General features: G+C 39.7%; 1 protein-coding gene across 4 annotated transcripts in view; it reads left to right on the top strand.

Moving 5' to 3' along the window:
• Window positions 1-20,704, top strand: part of E(Pc) (Enhancer of Polycomb) — a 35,713-nt gene that overhangs the window by 11,129 nt on the left and 3,880 nt on the right. For all 4 annotated transcript variants that reach the window (XM_073956526.1, XM_073956527.1, XM_073956529.1 and 1 more), the window contains 8 exons: window positions 5,872-6,007; window positions 6,084-6,325; window positions 6,495-6,649; window positions 6,722-6,889; window positions 6,957-7,189; window positions 7,260-7,651; window positions 7,740-7,840; window positions 7,902-11,728. In XM_073956526.1, coding sequence (XP_073812627.1) covers window positions 5,872-6,007; window positions 6,084-6,325; window positions 6,495-6,649; window positions 6,722-6,889; window positions 6,957-7,189; window positions 7,260-7,651; window positions 7,740-7,840; window positions 7,902-11,728 — 5,254 coding nt within the window. The remainder of the gene's footprint in view (window positions 1-5,871; window positions 6,008-6,083; window positions 6,326-6,494; window positions 6,650-6,721; window positions 6,890-6,956; window positions 7,190-7,259; window positions 7,652-7,739; window positions 7,841-7,901; window positions 11,729-20,704) is intronic.

The raw sequence follows: 20,704 nt of genomic DNA on the forward strand, positions 1-20,704 counted from the left end.
TGTAGTATGCACAAAAACCAATTGTTTTCATATAAAATTATTAAATAATGTGGGCGTATTATTGGGTTTTATAAGATGCAACTATTATTATTTGTTTTTAATAGTGTCGAAATGTCAACACATGTTTTGTAAATATTATCAGTAAACGATTTGTCTCACTTGATGTCGCTAGGTACATACGTAGGAATAATTTCAAACATGTTCATGAAATCACTACAAAATTGCTTAAGTATTGAATTAATGTGTTCAAATTTTGTATATACTGTTGTCTGATGAGTACTTTCTAATATTAGTATATTTTTATAAAGAATGAAATTCTAATTAACGTAGGTATGCTTTTTTTTATTAAAGGGATATTAAATTGAATATTGAAATTATGAAATTTTAATTAAAACATTTAAAATAAACACTTCAAATACTTGGAGCTGTCATGAATTGCAAATTAGTATCTAATATGTAATAGTTAAGATTTTTAGTTTTTACTTGAATGAATTTCTTTAATCATTCCATTCTTAAAAAACTAATTTTATTTTAAAATAATTTATTTAAATCATATAATCGAATGTTGTTTATAGATAATTTATTGCTGTTGTGTTTCTGTATTAAAATAAACGTGTATTCAATATTTCTGCTTTATAACTCATATAATATTCAAATTTATTCCACAATGAATTTGTAACCCATTTTTATTAAATTCATAAAATGTTTAAAACAAGTGACTAGAGAAAAGTGTAGAACCAGTTTATTGCCTGCCAACCCTGTTTGCATTAACACTTTTCATGCAATTTTTGCAAAACTTTTTAGCAAACATATCATGACCTCAATCAACTTGAATTAATTTCAATAGAAATGTTTGCAGAACAAAGAATATTTTCGATCATTTAAAAATATAGTAAAAGAAATGTTTTGTGGGAAGAGAAACATGTCAGGAAAAGAAGTGTTTTCTATAATGAGACGTTTGATGTAGATTACATTTTGGATATCAGAATGATATTATTTCTATCATGGGACTGGGGATTGGGGCAATTACTTTTGACAACTATTCACAGTGTTCTTTTTGTAGTATGCGTATTAAATAAATATTTGTATAAAATAAATACAAATTAGATGCAACAAACGTGTTTTCTGTAATTATAAGGTTTATATTGTCAGACGCTATGTGACCTACTTAACATATTTATACATGAACTAAGTAATTTGCACTCTTTAGAATCGTTTATTTGAAATGTTTTGATTGGAATTTTTCGCAGCTAAATATCCCGCTGAAAATGCGTATAGCTAAGTATAGCTGGGTGAATTGTCTTACGTGAGCTGCCTCTGATATGAATTTCGATAAAATGAACACCGATCTAGCTAGAAATCAAAACTTTTTTTGATTGTCCACAATTTTTTTAAATGTATTTCTTTGAAATTCATTCCATTTAAGACAAGCTTTTTCGTGTGTAACCCGAATCGAAGAAATAAATTATTGAAACAAAGTTAACGAATTGCAGACATTAGAAAGTAATTCTGAATTGCTGTGGGTCATTCTGACAGGTATGAATTCTGGTGCAATTCTACGACGATCAGGACTACCACTGGTGTTAGGGAGAAATCAGTGAGTATGTATCACCACAACTGCATACCTCCCGATTAAAGTATACATACCATACACGGAGGCCTGAACCCACAACTCTCTACTTCTACGCGTTTTTTTAAGTATATCCCGAGGCGTTTGGAAACGGGAACAGCGATACCCTCAACTTACGGCTCTCATACAAGTTGAACGAAAATCGTAGTGTCTTTCAAGCTAAGATCTTTGCAATGAAAAGCCACGGAACTGATGGGCAACTTGAAAAGAGACATAACTGGACAGGTGACTATATACGTGGATAGTCAAGCGGTCCTTAAATTACTCAGGTCCACAATATCAGGTCTGCGGCGGATTTAGACTGTTGTTGTTGTTGTAGCAGCTTCTACAAGTACATGTAATTTTTTATTTTTATTGATTCGGTTCTGCCTCCAGCTCCAAGCTCAGAAAGGACGCCACTGAATTGGATTAGTCCAAAGAGAGAGAGAGAGGAGTTAAGTCAGTCGGGTTGGCTGGGCAGTTAAACTGGTGCTGCGTAGTATGCGGACCGGTGCCACATGCTGGGCAGATATTCCGCGTACCATCAATCCTGGTCCAGTAAGAATTGAGGCGGCTGCACCAACCAGATCTAAGTTGCGCTAACACGACTCTCGTTTGTCTTGGCAGCTGCATTTCTTCCGCTGCCACGGGTGGTGGATGATCTTCGAGGACTATATTCACACTGTAGGCTGCCAGAGCCTCTGCAACCGCAGCAATATGAATGTCTCTTAAACCTGCCTGGTATGCACGTTGATGTAGAGGTTCTCTTTTATATCTTTGGACCTCTCTCTATAGATCTCTATATATCTCTATATCCACCAGATGGTGATTTGGGTGATCTTGCCTATAGCATCCAAGCAAGTACTGCATCGTCAACATCCTGTTGTGACGACTCACAGGAAGGATCTTTGTCTCCTCATGTAAATGGTCCACTGCAGACATGAGGTGACACCCTGTAGCTGTTCTCAGGGCAGCATTCTGACAGATTTGTAGTTTATCCCATTGTGTATCACTTACGTTAGCAAACCACGCTGGCGCCGCATAGTTTACCACAGACCGACCTATCGCGTTGTATGTGGTTAACAAGGTTTCTTTATCCGCACCCCAAGTGCTGCCGGCTGGGACTTGAGGACCTTGTTCCTGTTTCTCAGCTTATCGCAGATAACTATAGTATGCTGGGACGACTTATACATGATATCGAATGTGACCCCTAGGACTTTGGGGTAGTTTGTGGTCGGAATAGTTGCACCGTCGACCTGCACATTCAGTGGGAGCTTCATTTGCGCCGTCCTGTTTTTGACTGTTGTGTTGGTTGTCGGGTCATTGCAACATCGAAGATAATGACAATCAGACCAATCCTCTCCAAGCGAAGAACTACGTCTCTACTTTCCATTAAGAAATCTGACCTGAAACTAACAGTGGGATAATCACGAATCACTGCAGAATAATATCAATGTCCAGTAAATGCAGGTTATGTAAAGATGAAGAAGGGACAGAAACAATCGAGCATTTATCATGACGCTGTCCAATGTTCACGACCTGGAGACTGTTATCAAGGTTTCTTTATCAGCATATCAAAGAACTCGTTTCTAGTTCTGAGCTTTTCGCATATATCAGAGCTATGTAAATTACTTAATCATACTGTGTTAGCTCTTAGAATTGCTGAACTCCGATCTGCATATTCCTCGATTCATCAGCCAATATGCTCTTTAAAAGTATCTCTATACGTGACGTTCTCTATGTCCCCTGTGGGGGTGGAATATGGAAATGTAAATCTTAAACTGTTACTGACTGTTACTACTTTGAGGAATTCGCTGTTTCACTTTACGGATCATTGATATTTATTTGTGAACTTCACATAAGGCTGGTTGCTTCACATACAATTCATTATTCAATGTTTCAAACTAGGCCTGACTGAGGCGTGGAGTCTTCCGCAGGGTAATTTGTTACCGCTAATTTGTTGAGAGAGTCCTTAATGAGATCTTAAAAAGAAATAGACTCTCATAAAAACATTTTCTACATATTGAGCTCGTGCCTGCGACAGAACTGGGTAACTAAATGTCGGTCGACAGCTATCAAAGCCGGGAAAGAGATAGACGCTGACGAAACAATGAATATTGGCATCAAGTGTGAGTGCTACATCTGCCCCTAAAGCTTCGGGAAAGCTCAAACCTCTTAAAAAGTGCGAGTATTGTGAACGGGAACAAAAAATAGACTGCGTTGTTGCGAATCGGCTGATGCCATCAATCTCCCAGCAAACTGGATAGATGCCTTCTACTATCGTGTCTGTGGCAACACTGGGTAACTCAATATTGGTCCGTGAAATTCCATTCGCATCCCTAAAGATTCGGAAAATCTCAAACACTAAAGACAACAAGTACGGGTATTCTGAAAATCGGGAATGAAGGAGACCCCAGCAGCAGGGATGACTAAGGGAAGATCTATCGGAATTATGCGCTGCAAGGTCGCTACAACTAAGTGTGAAAAATATGAAGGTTTGAAGGGTCCTCGTAAAAAAATGTCAACGGCGGTCGGGGGAAGTCACATTACAGAAAAGGGGAGTCAGTTTTTTGTAGTCGATAAACGCTACCACGGAGACAAGTCCTACCATCGTTACTTGCCTCGGACAACCTCCTAGTTACGGTCTTTTTTAAGTCTGATTCTGAAGATAGGATCAGTAAGGAGCATTAGGTGCAAATGATTACCTATGATGACAGTGGATGACAACCGGATTTGTTAATTTTGTCATTCCGGACAAGAAATCTAAGTATTTTCTTATCCAGATGATCAATCGCAAGAACGCACTTTGGAAAGGCTGCAATCTGAAGTGATCTCAGAAATCCCCGGCAGATTGACCGCCATAACATGGATACCACATTTAAAATAAGATGTGGTAGAGGTGCTGAAGATAGGTTAGGTTAGGTTTGAGGATGCGCAGCCCTGTATTAGAATAGGTGACTGCTTCACTCTGAGACCGTTGGTCCATTGTGTTCATCCTGTGTAGGCTATTTAAAGATGATGGAGATGATGATTTAAAGATGATGGAAGTGCGTTGTTGAGATGATTTAAGATGGAGATGATAGAGTGTTGATGCAGCTTGATGAGATGAGGATGACAGGATAGAGATGATGGTGAGTGCAGAAGATGAAGAGATTGACGCCAAGGAATTATCTGGAAGAGTGAAAAGATTCTGATTATTAGGGTTGTTAAGGACCTTTGCCAAGCCATGCTAGATGTCTGGTAAAGTTGAGTAGGACGATGGGATCTATGTTAGACAGGAAGGTCAGAGTGTCTATCTCATATCTGGCTATTGTACGGTATCTCCTTGTTTGCAAAATGGGGCACCTACAAAGCAGATGCTCGACAGTCTCTAACTCCTCCGCAACTTCACATAGTCTGCAGTAGTCAATGCCACTGTCGTCCCATTTGAAGTTAGGGACCTCACTCTGCAGTGACCTGTTATAAGTCCCACCGCGATTTTCATCCCTAACTTATCAAGTGAGAGGAGGGAATCCGTTCTTCGACGAGAAACCACAGGCCAGATTGCCTTGGATACCCTACAACCAGGTTCTAATAGCCATCTTTGATGTGCTTTCTCATTGAAGATCTCCCGGAGTTTGCCGATGTAGTGGCACATCGGTAGCTGGACGGTTTCATCAACTGACAAGTCGATAGACCTAGATCCACCTCGAGTCAGTTAATCTGCTACCTCGTTTTCCATGATGTTGCTGTGACCCGTAACCCAACATAGCTTTACGATATCGTGTATATCCTGCAGAGCTCTCCTACTCCTTGAGAGCCTTGAGGTCCGCTTGACTATCGACATATATAGTCACCGGTCCTGTAAGACTGCCTTCAAGCCCTTTCACCAATTCAGCAGCTTTCTTGATAGCAAGAATCTCCGCCTGAAAAACACTACAATTATCGTCAAGCTTATATGAGTTTTTAATTAGGTGCTGAGGTGCTGAAGATACTCAGAAAGCAGAATTTCGGACTCCACACCTATTGGGTATTGCGACCTTGTTCATCCCAGTACAAAGTCAATCCCAATTTACCTCATTAGATAATCCCTATTTACCTCAATAGCCCAGTAATTCCTAACTAGAAGATGTTTTGATTGCTGTCGACCTCATACAGGTTTAACATGTTTTTCCTGGACCTGCCGTATATTTCTTATGTATTTTATATGTATATTTACACATATATACCTAATATTTTTTTACAATAATTTTAATACCTTCATTCTATTTCTCTATTCACAGGAACATCATTTACAACGAGCAATATGTACAGGCCTGATTATCCCGACGCCGGAAGTCTATACCACCGATCAAGATTTCTATGATAAAAATTATCCACCCAATTACCGTATGCCGCGGCAATTGATTCACATGCAACGTAAGTATATTTTACTTCCTTAAATCTTGAAGAAACATTCCTACAAATCTCTTTACTTTCCATCCCCTTTCTTTAGCACTTGGTTTGGAACAAGATGTACCCGAATATGATATGGATAGCGAAGATGAAATGTGGGTGACACAACAACGAAAACGTTTAGATTTAACACCATTCAAATTCGAACAAATGATGGATCGTCTTGAGAAAAGTTCAGGCCAGACAGTGGTTACATTGAATGAGGCAAAAGCGCTGCTCAAACAGGACGATGAGGTCAGCATAGCCGTTTACGACTACTGGCTGAATAAACGCCTGAAAATGGTAAAGAAAATACAAAGCAAAAAACATATGCCCCCCTCCCCTTGCTCTTCTTTGTCTTCTTCATCTATTAGCATTGTATTTGTTTTTCCAAAATTTATTTAACATTTGTTTTGAAACGAAAAAAAAATGATAATTTCACAACATTTTTATATTAAAATCCAAACAACAGCAACATCCGTTGATTCTCTCCGTCAGGACAGAGAATCGACCGGGGGCCTCATCAAATAATCCGTACTTAGCATTTCGCCGACGCACAGAAAAAATGCAGACGCGAAAGAATCGTAAAAATGATGAGACTTCCTATGAGAAGATGCTCAAGTTAAGGTATGTATAAGGAGAACAACTATTGAGTGGGAAGTGAAAAATTGGTATTTTTCATTTATTGTTTTATTTTAGGCGTGATCTGCAAAGGGCCACAACTGTTCTGGAGATGGTCAAGAGGCGTGAGAAAACTAAGCGTGAACATGTGCATTTGTCCATAGAAATCTTTGAGAAGCGTGTACAACTCAAAGACTTTAATGGAGCTTTACTTTCAGAGCTCAGTGCTACGATCAAGAATTCAAGGTTGTTGTTGAAATTATTTTACATAATTTTGCGAGTCTCCTAACTTATTTTGTTTTTTTTTTTTTAGACCTGCCTTTGCCCCCTTGTATGCTAACCAATACTCACATCATTCATCATCTTCGGGAGCCACACCTACAGCAGTGGTACCAAGTGTTAGCTCATCGGCAGCCGGTTTGAATAATGTTATAGGTTCTACGGGATTGTTGACACCGGGCCAGACAGCAGCCGGTATAGCAACATCGGGCAGTCACATGTATTCATCAGCACCGCAGTACCTGAATTCAGCGAATGTAGCTATGGGTAAATATCGCAAGAGTTTTTTTCTCCATAGTTATATTGCTCAACAAAATTTGCTTTTGTTTTCTCGCAGATGCATTAAATGCTGGCAGTCGCAAAGAGAAACGTCAGTATAAGAAACGTAAACATAAAATACCACGTGATAAACAACAACTCAATCACCAGCAACAACAGCAGCAGCAACAGTATTTAGCCACGATGGGTGTTATGCCAACATCGGGTACCACAGGAGCTGCTTTGGGTGCTGGAGGCGTCACTGGTATACCGGGCAGCGGTACATCCAATCTGCCGCATCACCTGCCACATCATATGCATCATCACCTGCATCGTCAAAGTTCATCGCCTGCGCCAAATGAGTCGAACATTGAAACCGAAGAAGAAGATTTAGCGCACAAAATCGGTTCGGAAAGTGAAGAAGAGGCTCCATTTGCATTTAGAAGAAAACAAGGCTGCGATTATTTGAGGGTATGTACAAGCGGAATATTTGCGAGCTTCAAAATATTTTGAGATAATATTCAAATTAAATAATGCTTGATTTTGTCCCTTTTTGCAGTCAAGAGCCCATACCGGCAATTGGCCTTGGGAGCCTAAGGAGGAATATGGTTTTGGTGACACTAAATATCGCTATACCCTAGCCTCCATTAAACATCCAAGGTGAGTGTTTGAGAAAAGGTTTTCCCAGTACCATTTTTAAAGCTTCCTTTGTCCTTTTCAGACCTCGTTGTATTGGCTTTGCACGACGACGCATGGGTCGTGGTGGTCGCATTCTATTGGATCGTGTAGCATCGAATTTCGACGATTTTTGGTCACAGCTTGACTACACAATATTGGAAAGTAAAACACCCGATTCCAATAGCATTGTCGTCGATTCAACAACAACGACAAAAGCAAATAAAAAAGATTCTTCTCTAAAACCCGCCTCACCACCAACTGTTGTTGATTTAGTGCCGCCAACAGCGTCAGCATTTGGAACACTAACAACAGCATCTACTACTAATGTAAATAATGCAAATACACCCGCCACTACAATTAAGCAAGAAATCATGGATACCAAAAACCATCTTCATCCCAATCATCTCAAGACATTATCCAATACAAATGATATGGACGATAACGATGATGGTAATGATGATTTGGAAATTGGTCTCAATGGTTGTTGTGAATATGAATATTCCGATGACGAACTGGAAGATGAACAAGGTTTACACATACAAAGGGATAGGCTATATCACTCGTGTATATCAATGGCTCGGCGAAGGCGACGAAGAAGAAGGCAGCAGCAACAGAATGAACAGAATTCGAAACGACGCAAATTAAATAATGCCCATTTGCAGCAAAAGAATATGGAAGCGGCACAGCGACGTTTGTTGTACAAATTGTCTCAATCACTGATGATGGATAATGGCACGGGCAGTGTCAATGGTCGTGTAAATAATTTAGTTAACTCATCGACGACGACGACGCCAACCACCAACAGCACTACAACACCAGATACCATTAAGCTAGAAAAGGTAAATGGTCTAAATAAAACAGATGATGAAAATGGATCCACAACAACATCAACGACATGGCCCAATCATCGTTGTGCGTCGCCTACAACCAACACCACCGTCCTGGATAAACTACACACTTGCACCGCCACCACCATCACCACCTCATCATTATCATCGTCTTTGCCAGTCACCAACAATTCATCTTCGCTAGTTATTGGCATTAGCAACAACAACAATAGTAGTAACAATGTTAATATGAACATTAGTAATGGTAGTAGAAGTAATAGCTGTAGTATAAGTGACAAAACGAATGTGATAAAAAGAGAGATCATCATACAGGATGCAGATTCAGAAAATGCATCAACGTCCTCGTGTAATCCTGGTGATTTGCTGACCTCAAGAGCCATTAAACAGGAAATGATGGATTCGTCAGCGCCCTCATTGGCCTCGGCGGATGATTCCAATGAACCGTTGAGTAGCATACAAAAACATAATGCTGGGTCAGCGGCGGCGGCAGCAGCTGCCGATATAGCTGAAGATGAAGAAAATCTCAATTTGGCACAACTCAGTAATTTGATAAAGATCAAAAAGGAGGAAGAAGACGTATCGTTTGAATACTCCAATGATCGATCTGATTTGTTTGGTAGACATGGTCGAGTGTTGTTGCAACAGCCGGCTTCGGAAAGTGAAGACGACGAAGTTTCATGCTTTAATCAAATGGCTGATGTTATACGTCAACGTGATCTTAGAAGAAGTAGAAAACCATTAAGGCCCAACAGCAGTGGAGAACCCATGAAGGGTGTAAATGTTTTAATCGAAGAAGTGGCAACAAACAACGAACAAAAGCAACATCAATCGGAAGATGAACTTACAATGTTGGGTGGTTTGTCACCCACCTCCTCACAACGTTTGGATATTTGCAATGAACTGTTGTCGGAAATACGACGAGATTGGTTGCATTTCAGACCCAAAACTCCAACAGAAACAGAAAAGGAAGATTTTTGGTCGTTGGACATGGATTACAAACTAAGTTCTCCACTGGTGGATTGGTCTCAGCAAACACCCATAGCTGTAGAAATGGTCAGAGAATCGTTAAGTCCCATAAAGGCGTCTAGTAAGTTACTGAAAAAGGAATCTTCGCTATGGAAAGACGAAGACGAATGTGGCAGCTCAGCATTTATTACACCCGCTTTCAAATATGAAGACTTGGAGGCTGATACACAGCTTTTACAGAGTTCATTTATGTCCGACATTACCCGTGGTAGTAGTAAAAGTCCTGAGGCCGCAAACAACAGTGCTTGTTTGGATTTGAATTTCAGCGGCGATTCGCTAAACGACATTAATCTATTGGGTGATGGCGATGACGCCGATATGTTGGACAACATTCTACAGGAGGTTCAAATCGATGACATAAAAACATTAGCCACGAACTTCTGGAATGGTATTTTGGATGGTGAAAATGTTGATGCTGAAGTAGATGGTGATGTTGAAGCGGCAGCCGGTTTGCTGGATGGCATTGATGATGCCACAAAGAAGTGTGACAAAACTGTTGGTGATAACAAGAAAGCGACACGAGGTAAAGGTGGTAAAAAGGCATATACAGCCTTAACACCAGTAGGCAGTTCTTCATTCAATTGTTCACCTTTGGAGAAGGTCACGATTAAGGATGATACCTTCTTCAAGCAGGAAGATATCAAAAAAGAACCTTGTGATGAAATTGAGTCTACATCAGTGCCAGATAGTGAGATAGCAGTCAAGGAAGAACCCATGGATGTAACCGAAACAAAGGTTGGCTTGGCGGAAAGTGGTGGTCAGAACAACATGATTGTGAGTATAACACCACAACAGCAAATAACAGCCACACCTGCATTGGTGATGGCTTCTTCAGCGGAATCTTCGGGCTGTGTAAATATTAATACACAGCAAGAAGTTGTTCAACATGCTCCCATTGTTATTGCCCAACCCATGGTTCAACAACATCACCACCACCACCAGCAGCAGCAGCAAACCTCTCAGCTACAACAGCAACAACATTTAATTGGTCATTCAACACCGCTGCAGGTAATAGGAAATACCATTACCCTTAATCCTGGTGATACAATTGCTACCGCTCACAATCAAATACAGGCAACAAGTACGAATCCCGCCACTAATCAAATACAACAACAATCCTTGCCCCAAACACAGCAGCAACAGCAACATCAATTGACAACGATACAGGTGCTGCAACAACCCCAAGGCACAACCCAACAAATACGAAATGTAACCGTTCAACAGTTACATCAACTGCAGCTACAACAACAGCAGCAACGTAAATTACAACTGCAACAACAACAGCAGCAACAAAAACTCCTAATGCAACAACGAGCCGGGGAACTTGTGAATGCAGCAACATCGAATAATGCGACTGTCGGCGGTGGTGGTGGTGCATCTGTGATAGCTCAGTATATTCCCAATACTACAAGTAATTCCAATACCACAACGACAACCATTATGCGTCAACCCACCCTAACGCCTATCGGAGCCGCCACAGTAACCCATAACAATAGTACTGGTCAAATGATATATACAACCACATCGGCTGGTGATGTTATTGGTACAACGACAGGTTCACAGAAAATCTATTTGCAAAAGGCACCAGTTTCATTGGCCTCAAGCACCGGCCAAGGTGTCAATATCATCAATACCAGCAGTGGACAACAATTGACAGTACAAAATATAGCTGGTGTACAGCATATAAATGCAACTGGCAATGGTTCCAATGCAACGGCTGGTCCCTTAATTGTTACCACATCAGCAAGAAATGCCGTCCAACAACTGACACAACAACAGCAACAACAAATGGTGGGTCAACCGACACAACAAATTGTTTGGCGTCAAATCGGTTCAACAAATGTCACTACAACACCGGCCGGTATGTTAGCTGGTGCCACATCGGCTGTGACAAATGCCGATGGCACTGTAACAGCAACAATGGGAGCGGGCAATAAAATTGTATGGACAAATCGGCCGGCACAAAAGCGACAATTAAATGGTCCAGAAAGTACAGGTAAGGAATGAACTTGAGAATGTTTATTATTTTTCAATCCCACTCAAGATTTAGTGGATGAAATACCCTATGTATAAGTGATTGTTCGATGTTTGTATTGCAATGGAAGTTTTCGTTGAATTTTCGTTACATATCGATGCCATAATTTCTCAAAAATTTAATTTCTTTAAAAAACACCACTTTTCAGGGGAGACAAAAAATCATTAATTTTTTGAGTGAAAGTTTAAATCCAATTATTAGGGAATGGAAACTGAACGGATTTTCTTTGTTTTGTTTTAAGTTGATAAAGCTGTAGTGTTTCGCATTTTTTTGTTTCTTATGTTCAACATATAAGTAACTCCTAATCATAAGCAATCACATATGTATACATACATCATACATAGATTGCAAATGCCTATCTACACAATACCAATAACACTATGACTAATAATTTTTTTTTTGCAAAAATATAAATATAATTGCACTATATTTTTAATTTGATAACAGCAATATACAAATTTCTTTTACAAACAGTGACTGTGTTATGTCTAATACCCAGCCGTTAAAAAACTATGACGCATAAAACGAACAGTAAATCAATTTACTGCGAAGTATGTATGGCAAGGGGTTTCATCATTATTTTATAGTACACTGAACTTTGTCAGAGCTGTTTCCCATTGCATCGTTTAAATTTATAATTGGGCCATGAATATACAAAATATAAATATCATATAATTCAGTAAACAATACGAAAAAGACGTACATAGTGACGACGTTTATTATTTCTTTTACATTATCGGTATAAAGCATCTCAATATTTCTATGACGTTTGAAGTGGAACTATATTAAGGGGTTATCCCTAGTTGTGTACACTAAAAAAACTTATTTTTCATGAATTTTTTACAACTAATGTATCAATATTTTTAAGTAGTTCTTTCCTTGGTCAGAAAAGGTACACCTTATACTACTTTTGGAATTTTTATTGTGGAAAAATGTTGCATAGTTTTGTTGTAAATGGCTACCTGCGAAACCTTTTTTTTTTGTAGAAACGTTTTGCGGTGCCAACGATAGCTCGAAAATGGATGGAACGATCTTGGTATATTTTTGTGGGCGTTTTAAGAACCTTATAATCTTGTCTTTAAGCGAATCAAATTTAAAGCAAGTGAGCCCAGGCTATAGTCGGGTTGCGACCGACTATGGGGCCGACTACCCCTGTACATAAGCTTTTAACTGGTAAAATTCAAAATATTAAAATTGCTCCGAATGTCTTCATTAATACAGCTCAAGTTTGTGGAAACGCATTTAAGTGCATCGTCAGAACAACTCAAATAAAAAAAATGGAAAAGTGGGATGTACGTCAACCATCAATAGGCTTCTTTTTCTGTGAGACCCCCATCAACCCCCATCAATATTTTGAGAATTCGATCAAAATTCCGTGTGATTGCTCAAAAAAATGGAAAAAGGGATGCATTAGAGACTATTGCGATAAATCTGTCGTTTGACCACCTATGACAACCTACTTCACATCGTGTTAAAGGTTATATTTTCTACTTTCCTTGCCAGGTTTTGTTTTCGATATACCTTTTACAGAAGAGAGATATTCGCTTTGAAATAAAACGTTGGCCTTTTCTCCAAATAAGTTTGTTTCACAATCCAACCCCTGAATATTATCCGACCATCTCCGAAATCTGTAAGACCCCCATTAACCATCAAAATTTCGTGACGATCCGATCAAAATTGCGAACTGTAGAGTGATTGCAAAAAAAATGAAAAAATTGGATGTATTACCGACTATTGGGATATCTCCGTTATTTGGCCACCTACGCCAACCTACTTTACATCATAAAAACATCATCAATCCCACGGCAGCTGGTTCTTTCGTACCGGATTGACCCGGAACCATAGTGTTTCGGCCAGCGGCTGCCAACCCAGCATTAAACCTATGCTTCTACATAGGTTTAAATGTTGCTACAACAACAACAACTTTACATCATTGTAAAGATGGGATTTTCTACTTGCATAGTCAGACTTTGTTTTTTGAAGGTCCCCAACCAAAGCTGTGATATTCGTCATTATATTAAAATCGCAAAAATGAAAAGTTGGGTTCTATTAGCTGCTATTGCGATATCTTAGTTGTTTGACCACCTACGACAACCTACGTTACATGGTTGGTTTGGTTTGGTTTTAGGACGCGCAGCTACCGTTGGCAGCTACTTCACTCGGAGACCTTGAGGTCCATTGTGATCATCCTTAAAGAAACTGTGTGTTGTAGTTGGACTATATATATGTAATATGATAGATGTATGTATATGTAATGATGATAGATGCTGGATTATTGCGTATTTGTTGTGAAGTTGAGTGTGTAGGTGATGCGTGTGAGTTTATAGGTTGTTGCTGAGGTTGTGATGGTGGATGTAAGTTTAGATGGGTTGGATGTGATGATGATGGATGCTGATTTATAAGGTGGGTGTTGAAACTGGTGACTGGTTTATTCTGAAGTAATGTGAGGTGGTTGGGCTATTGTCGCTTTGTTGATGTAAAGTGGCTTGGTGTGATGGGTGTGGTAAGTAATGGATATGGTTGCGCGACTGCTGTGATTGTGGCAAAGTTGTTGATGTAGTGAATGTGATGTGGGTGTATTGCCGCTGAGGGTGTTGTTCAGTGTTGAGCCGATTTCTATCCCCCTGTGAGAAGGAGAGAGAAAAAACAATGATTAATTAGTTTTGTTTGCCAGCCATGTGAGATTTCTGGCAAATTGGTACAAGTAGATGGGGTCTATGTCGGAGAAGAAAGTCAGAGTATTTATCTCATATCTACCGAAGAATCGATGTAGAATAGTAGATGTTCGACCGTCTCTGTTTCTTCCGGATCTTGACATAGCCTACAGTAGTCTACACCACTGTTGTCCCATCTAGAAGTTAGGGACCTGACCATGTTGTGACCGGTAATGAGACCTACAGTGGTCTTTATCCCTAACTTATTTAGTGAGAAAAGAGAGTTGGTTCTATTTTGAGAATAGCTGGGCCAGATTGCCTTGGATACTTTACAGCCAGTTTCCATTTGCCATCTTTGCCCCGCCTTCTCAAGGAAGTAACCGCGAAGTTTCCGGATGTAGTAGCACTTTGGTGGTCTGATAGATGACTCAACTGGTAAGTCAGTCGACTGAGAGCCACCCCGTGCTAGTTCATCCGCCTCTTCGTTTCCCTTTATATCACTGTGTCCTGGAACCCAGCAAAGATCAACGAAGTCGCGTACTTCAAGCAGAGCGTTTTTGCAATCGAGGATAGCTTTTGAGTTTATGGTCCATGACTTGAGAGCCTTAAGGGCAGCTTGACTATCGACAAAAATAGTCACCGGTCCTTTAAGGACACTCCCAAGTTCTTTGATCATCTCCGCTGCTTTCCTAATTGCAAAAATCTCTGCCTGAAAGACGCTGCAATTATCGTTGAGTTTGAAGGATTGCTTAATATGTGGGTTTTCGCAGAAGACCCCGGCACCTGTGCCAGCCTCCATCTTTGAACCGTCTGTGTAGATGGCCAGACCGCTAAGAGGAGAGCTACCACTAGACCAGGCATCTCTGCTTGGGATTGTGACGTTAATTTGGTTGAAGTTGAGCACAGTGGGTATATAATCACTGATGTGATCGGGTCCACTGGACACAACTAAATCGGTGAAGGGGAAAAGGACCTTTGCATGTCCAAATCGTGAACACTTACATCGTTGCAAAGGTGATAGTTTCATTAGCAGCTTTTGCTTTTGATATACCCCATATACGAGGGCGGTTCGGAAACTTCTTAGCCTATCAATGAAAGAGAATAGTTAGTTTTTCAAAAATATTTTTATTATTCAATATAATCTCCTGAAACTTCAATACACTTAGTCCAACGCTTTTCTAGCAATTCTATCCCTTGATTAAAATAGTTTTCCTCAAGGTCTTCAAAATAGTGGTTAACAACTGTAATTGCATCTTCATTTGAAGTAAGACGCTTGCCAGCAAGGAATTTTTTTAGATTTGGGAACAAGTAAAAGTCACTGGGAGCTAAATCAGGAGAATAAGGTGGGTGGTCAAGCAACTCGTACTTTAATTCACTCTTGTGCGCTGGTGCGTTGTCTTGATGAAAGGACTTTTTTCTCGAATTTGTAAATTTAATTGATCCAAAAGGTTGCAAAAGTACTCTGAATTTCTTGTCCCGATAAACCTTTTTTATGTAAATATTTAATAACACCACGCATTTCTAATTTTTCCATTGTAAAAAAATTGCGGATGCGTCTTTTTTGAACACCTGTTTCTATAAGAAGGAGTTGCCAGATCGAAAGAAAATTTAACATGTGTTCATAACAGAGATGGAAGTTTCCAAAACACTTAACTTTTTTCTGTTTATACCGCGCTTTTGTTTTTGTACATTCCGATACCTTATTATTATCCGACCATCACCAAAATCTTCCCCTCCGGGACCTTCATCAACATCCAAAATTTGGTGGCTATCGGATTAAAATTACGATCTGTAGCGGGATTACAAGGTTTAGATGGACAGACGGGCGAACACACATAGCCAGATCGACTCAGCTCGTCGAGACATTCATTTTGGTATATATGTATATGTATGGATCTACGACAAACTTTTTGTCCAAAACCAATTTATAATACCTGTGGGAGGGTATAGTGGTGTAGGGTATTAAAATCTTTAAAAAAAATTGTGAACTGTCAAATTCAAAATTTCGATTTTACCGAAAAAAAGTGACCGAGACTTCGTAATCTTCAAAATAAGCCAATAATTTTCTTTTTCGATTTTTTGAAAGTGATAAGTAGAGCTAACGCCTTAAGTCAATCTTCGCAATACATTTGTAATTGGCGTTAATTAAATAAAGATCGCTCTCGTGGAACGTGTAAGGCATACTATTTCGTGGAATACTAACATTTATTCAACGACTGCACTGTGGTTGCACTTCCCATGCTTATATTAATTCGAAAATTTCAGTAAAAGTAAGTGTAGCAAAAAATTGAACATAGGTCCTACTTCAGGTATAAGCCCCCATTAGGGTGGTCCACTAGACCACGGGGGTTATTCTGAAGGAGTCACTTGGAGTTTTTGTCTTTCCGCCGTCCCAACTTAAGGAAGATAGTGAAAAACTCACGCGGAATGTTTACGATGAAAATCGAGCTTCCCGATTTTGACTTGAAACTTTTTATCAATAAGGCCAAAACTGCCTGAAAGACAGTTCCAATTCTTTTGCAATGTACTTAATTATTGTCTTAGCTACAATTTTTGTGGTTTGGCTATAATATGCCAAAATATCCAAAAACTTGGATAAAAAACTTCGATCCGATTTTCTCCGTAGACATATGGTCTAGTGGACTTTTTTGCTCAGTACAATCCCAGGATTCTGAAACGCGAAGGGCCCAATAAGATGTTTTTCCTTCCATACAAATCGCCCCGGCCAAGCCCCCATCGAGCGTTACCGCCTGATTTATGGTATTTTGAAGGACTTGGCCACATCATTCAATGTAAATGGCTAACATTTGTTAGTTGGTCTTCTCTAGTATTAGAAAACCTTTTTGCAAACATTTTTGTAGATGAGTCCACATATTCGCCCGATATTCGGAATTTCGAAAGTTTTATTTACATTATTCATTCGAAATGGTCGAAATTTGCATTTGATCTTTCCTGGAGGTAGACAACCTCCTTGCAGAAATATGTCGATATACAGTTTGTCAAGGAATTATTTTCACACTAATAAAACCAACACTTTTCTTGTATTAACCCAATTAACGCCGAGAATTTTTTTTTGCGTGAAAACTTAAAATTTTATATGAAAATTATATTTTTTAAAAAATATTTTTTTTCTCTAAAACGTATAGTTTTCCTGTAATCAGGCCATCTTTTAAAAATGCCGAAAACTTGGTAATATTTAAATATTTAAAATTTTAAATTAAAAGTCGAAAATTATATGAAATCTGCATGGACCAAATGAAGCTTTATAAGCGTGGAATGGTAGATAACAGGCAATACTAGCTGTGTTCCTTTACTTACCTGAGTTTACCATTTTTACCATTTGTTACCATTTTTAACCTGCAAAGCGTTCCTTAACCCCGAATAGTGGCAAAACTGGAAGCAATTTTTAAGAGAGTGAGAGTGGAGAGATGGCGAAAATGGCTTTCTCTTCTACCACAGGCTTCCAGCAAAATTTCTGCAGGTAAAAAATGGCAGAACTGATTTTTCGAGTTTTGTTTGACGATTACTTCACAATGAAAAAGAAAATGGACGAAAAACAGAAGAGAAAGTCGAACGCTGACTAAAAACTAAATTAAAAACTGTGAAATAAAAGACGAAAATTGATTTTTTATGTTTCTTTTTGACATTGCTGCCAGATCTACCATTTTTCCGTTCCTTTACTTTTCTGGTAAAAATGTTCATGAGAGAGCAATCTTGAGAAATTTTGACACTTTTCTCTTTTACCACCCTTACCATTAAAAAGGTAAAGGAACAAAGCTACTATAACAAAATGCAAGAAACCACAAAAAATATGCGAAAATACCCGAGTTTTACGTCAATTTTTGCAACCATTTTTTGTGTCGTTTAAACGACCAGTGGCTTTAAGTAGGTTAATTAGTGAAAAATGCCAAACAGTTGTGATAAAAATTTCGGATTTTTTGCAAAAAATAGTTGGTCGACTTGTTTAAGAGAAGATTAAATGCATTAATTAAAAATAACAAACCAACCAAAACCAATAATTATATGTAATGCAAGGTGCCAAACAAATTGTTTCAACACGTAATGGATGTTCCGCAATACCTCGTGTTTTCAGTAAATTGTTGAAAATCTTGACATTTTTTGAGTTTTATTGTTAATGGGAATCAACTACCAACAAACAAACATCAACAGGATTAGCTTATAATATGCCAACTTATTGGGTTACAATATGGACCAAACACTAGAGGTAAACAATGATCTTTTGGTTTCAAAAGGGGAATATTTAAAAAATGTCTTCTTATTAGTTTTTAGTTCTCGAAGATGGACTGCCATTAACTATAATAAATCACATGATAAGGAAGGTTGCTATATTGACTAAAACCCAACCAACCTCAGTCACCCCAGAGTCTGGGAGCTGACACTGGAAGTTAACAAGTTGATGGGAGAGCAAAACCGGAACAAGTGGTTAAATCATCAGAAGCGTTGCAACATTGGAGCTGAAATAAGGGAATTGTGGGCAACGCTTAAGTCATTCTCGAACCCTAATCCAAAGAGATGCGCAAGTTATTTCAATCGACAGTTTGTCGAGCACCCAGGGAGTGACAGGATGAAGAGTACTACGTCGCATTAGAGCACTAAATCATCCAAAGCGTTGGGTCCTGATAGAATCTCCATAGCAATGCTGAAACAGTAGGATGTACCCGGAGCCGAGTATCTCACCAAAGTTCTAAAGCTGTCGGTAGCCGCCCACATCGTTCCCGAGGTCTGGAAAAAGGGTGGTCCCGCTACTGAAGCCGGGCAAGGAAGCCAGCAAAGGTGAATCGTACAGACCGATTTCGCTTTGATCACCTTTAGTAAAGACTCTTGAGGCTTTAGTCCTTCCCATGGTCAGAAATAGCTAGCGTAAACAACACAACACGACAACAGCGCTGCACGCCACCTCCACACATATTAGTCGAGGACTCAATCCGAGCAAGCCGTGTAATAGAACAGTGATGGTGGAGCTTGATTTATCAAAAGCCTTTGATACTGTGAAGCACTCCACGCTGTTCGAGGACATCGTGCAGACACCCTCCTGTCAAGTTTGAAACGTTGAAACGCACTGAGATCGTAACGTATGCGGATGATTATACGATCTTGGCGTCAGATACCATTCCTGATTTCGTTTGTGAACGGTTGAACTCCTATTTGACTGATCTTGCAAATATATAATTGTTCCACAAACATCCCAGATGGGACAGGGGAGACTTCTCTCATATCAATGAGTGCACCCCGATTCATATTATCTCAATGATATGTGGGACCTACTGTTTATCGCCGAGTCCGAACAGCGTGTCATAAGACACCACTTGTAGAGAAGTTTTACATGGCTGAAATACTCAGGAAATGTCGCTAACATTGCTGAGGGGTATTTTGCCACCGTTGAAAATTGTTTGATGTTGCTTGGCCGGGGAATCGAACCCACGACCTTCAGCGTGCAAGGCGGGTGTACATACCATTGCACCACGCTGGCATCTTGCAAATAAATATCCGCCACTAAATCTATGACCACTCTGTTCACTACATGGACGGCAGAGGTGAGAACAGAGTTGAATGTCATGGTCGATGTTAGCAGAATTTTGACCACAAACTACCCCATAATTCTGGGCGTCACATTCGACACATTCATGTCGCCAGCACATACCACAGTTATCTGCTATCTGCGCAGGCCACATCCGGCAGCACTTGGGGTGAGAATAAAGAAACCTTGTTGAACAAATGTAACGCGATAGGGGTCGGTCTATGTTATGTTATGCGTCGCCCGCATGGTCTGCGAAGAGACAGGGCGTTGCGATGGAAAAATATTCAAACCTATCAACTGCAACAGCGTGCTGAAAACTGCAACACCATGCTGAAAACTGCAACAGCGTGGCTTCTCATGTCTTCAAGGGACCATCTACAATGGCATGCTTTCGTTGCTGTACTTGCTCGGGTGTTACCGTGAGAGCCATCCTAATCACGATATGGTGGAAAGTCCCCCATCCAGGCATTTCAGAAGGAATCTTCATGATCTAGAAAGAGAGGCCCTACGTTACAAGAGTGAGACCCTAGATCAACAAGCCTATAAAGCAGATTTAAATAACATTCACACCAATGCAGTCGCAGATGCCATAAACAAGTGTCGTGGTGTATGCCGTCCTCGCAAAACATCGCCCATCTATGGCAGCAGACCCCACCGATCTGGTTACATCCCATCGAAGCTGCCGCATTCCTAAAACTGGAGTTAAACATAGAGCCAGGTTAAGCAGAAAAACGAACACACAAA

The sequence above is a fragment of the Musca autumnalis genome, unplaced genomic scaffold (assembly GCF_047663935.1).
Source record: "Musca autumnalis isolate F117 unplaced genomic scaffold, ASM4766393v1 scaffold_5, whole genome shotgun sequence".
NCBI lineage: Eukaryota > Metazoa > Arthropoda > Insecta > Diptera > Muscidae > Musca > Musca autumnalis.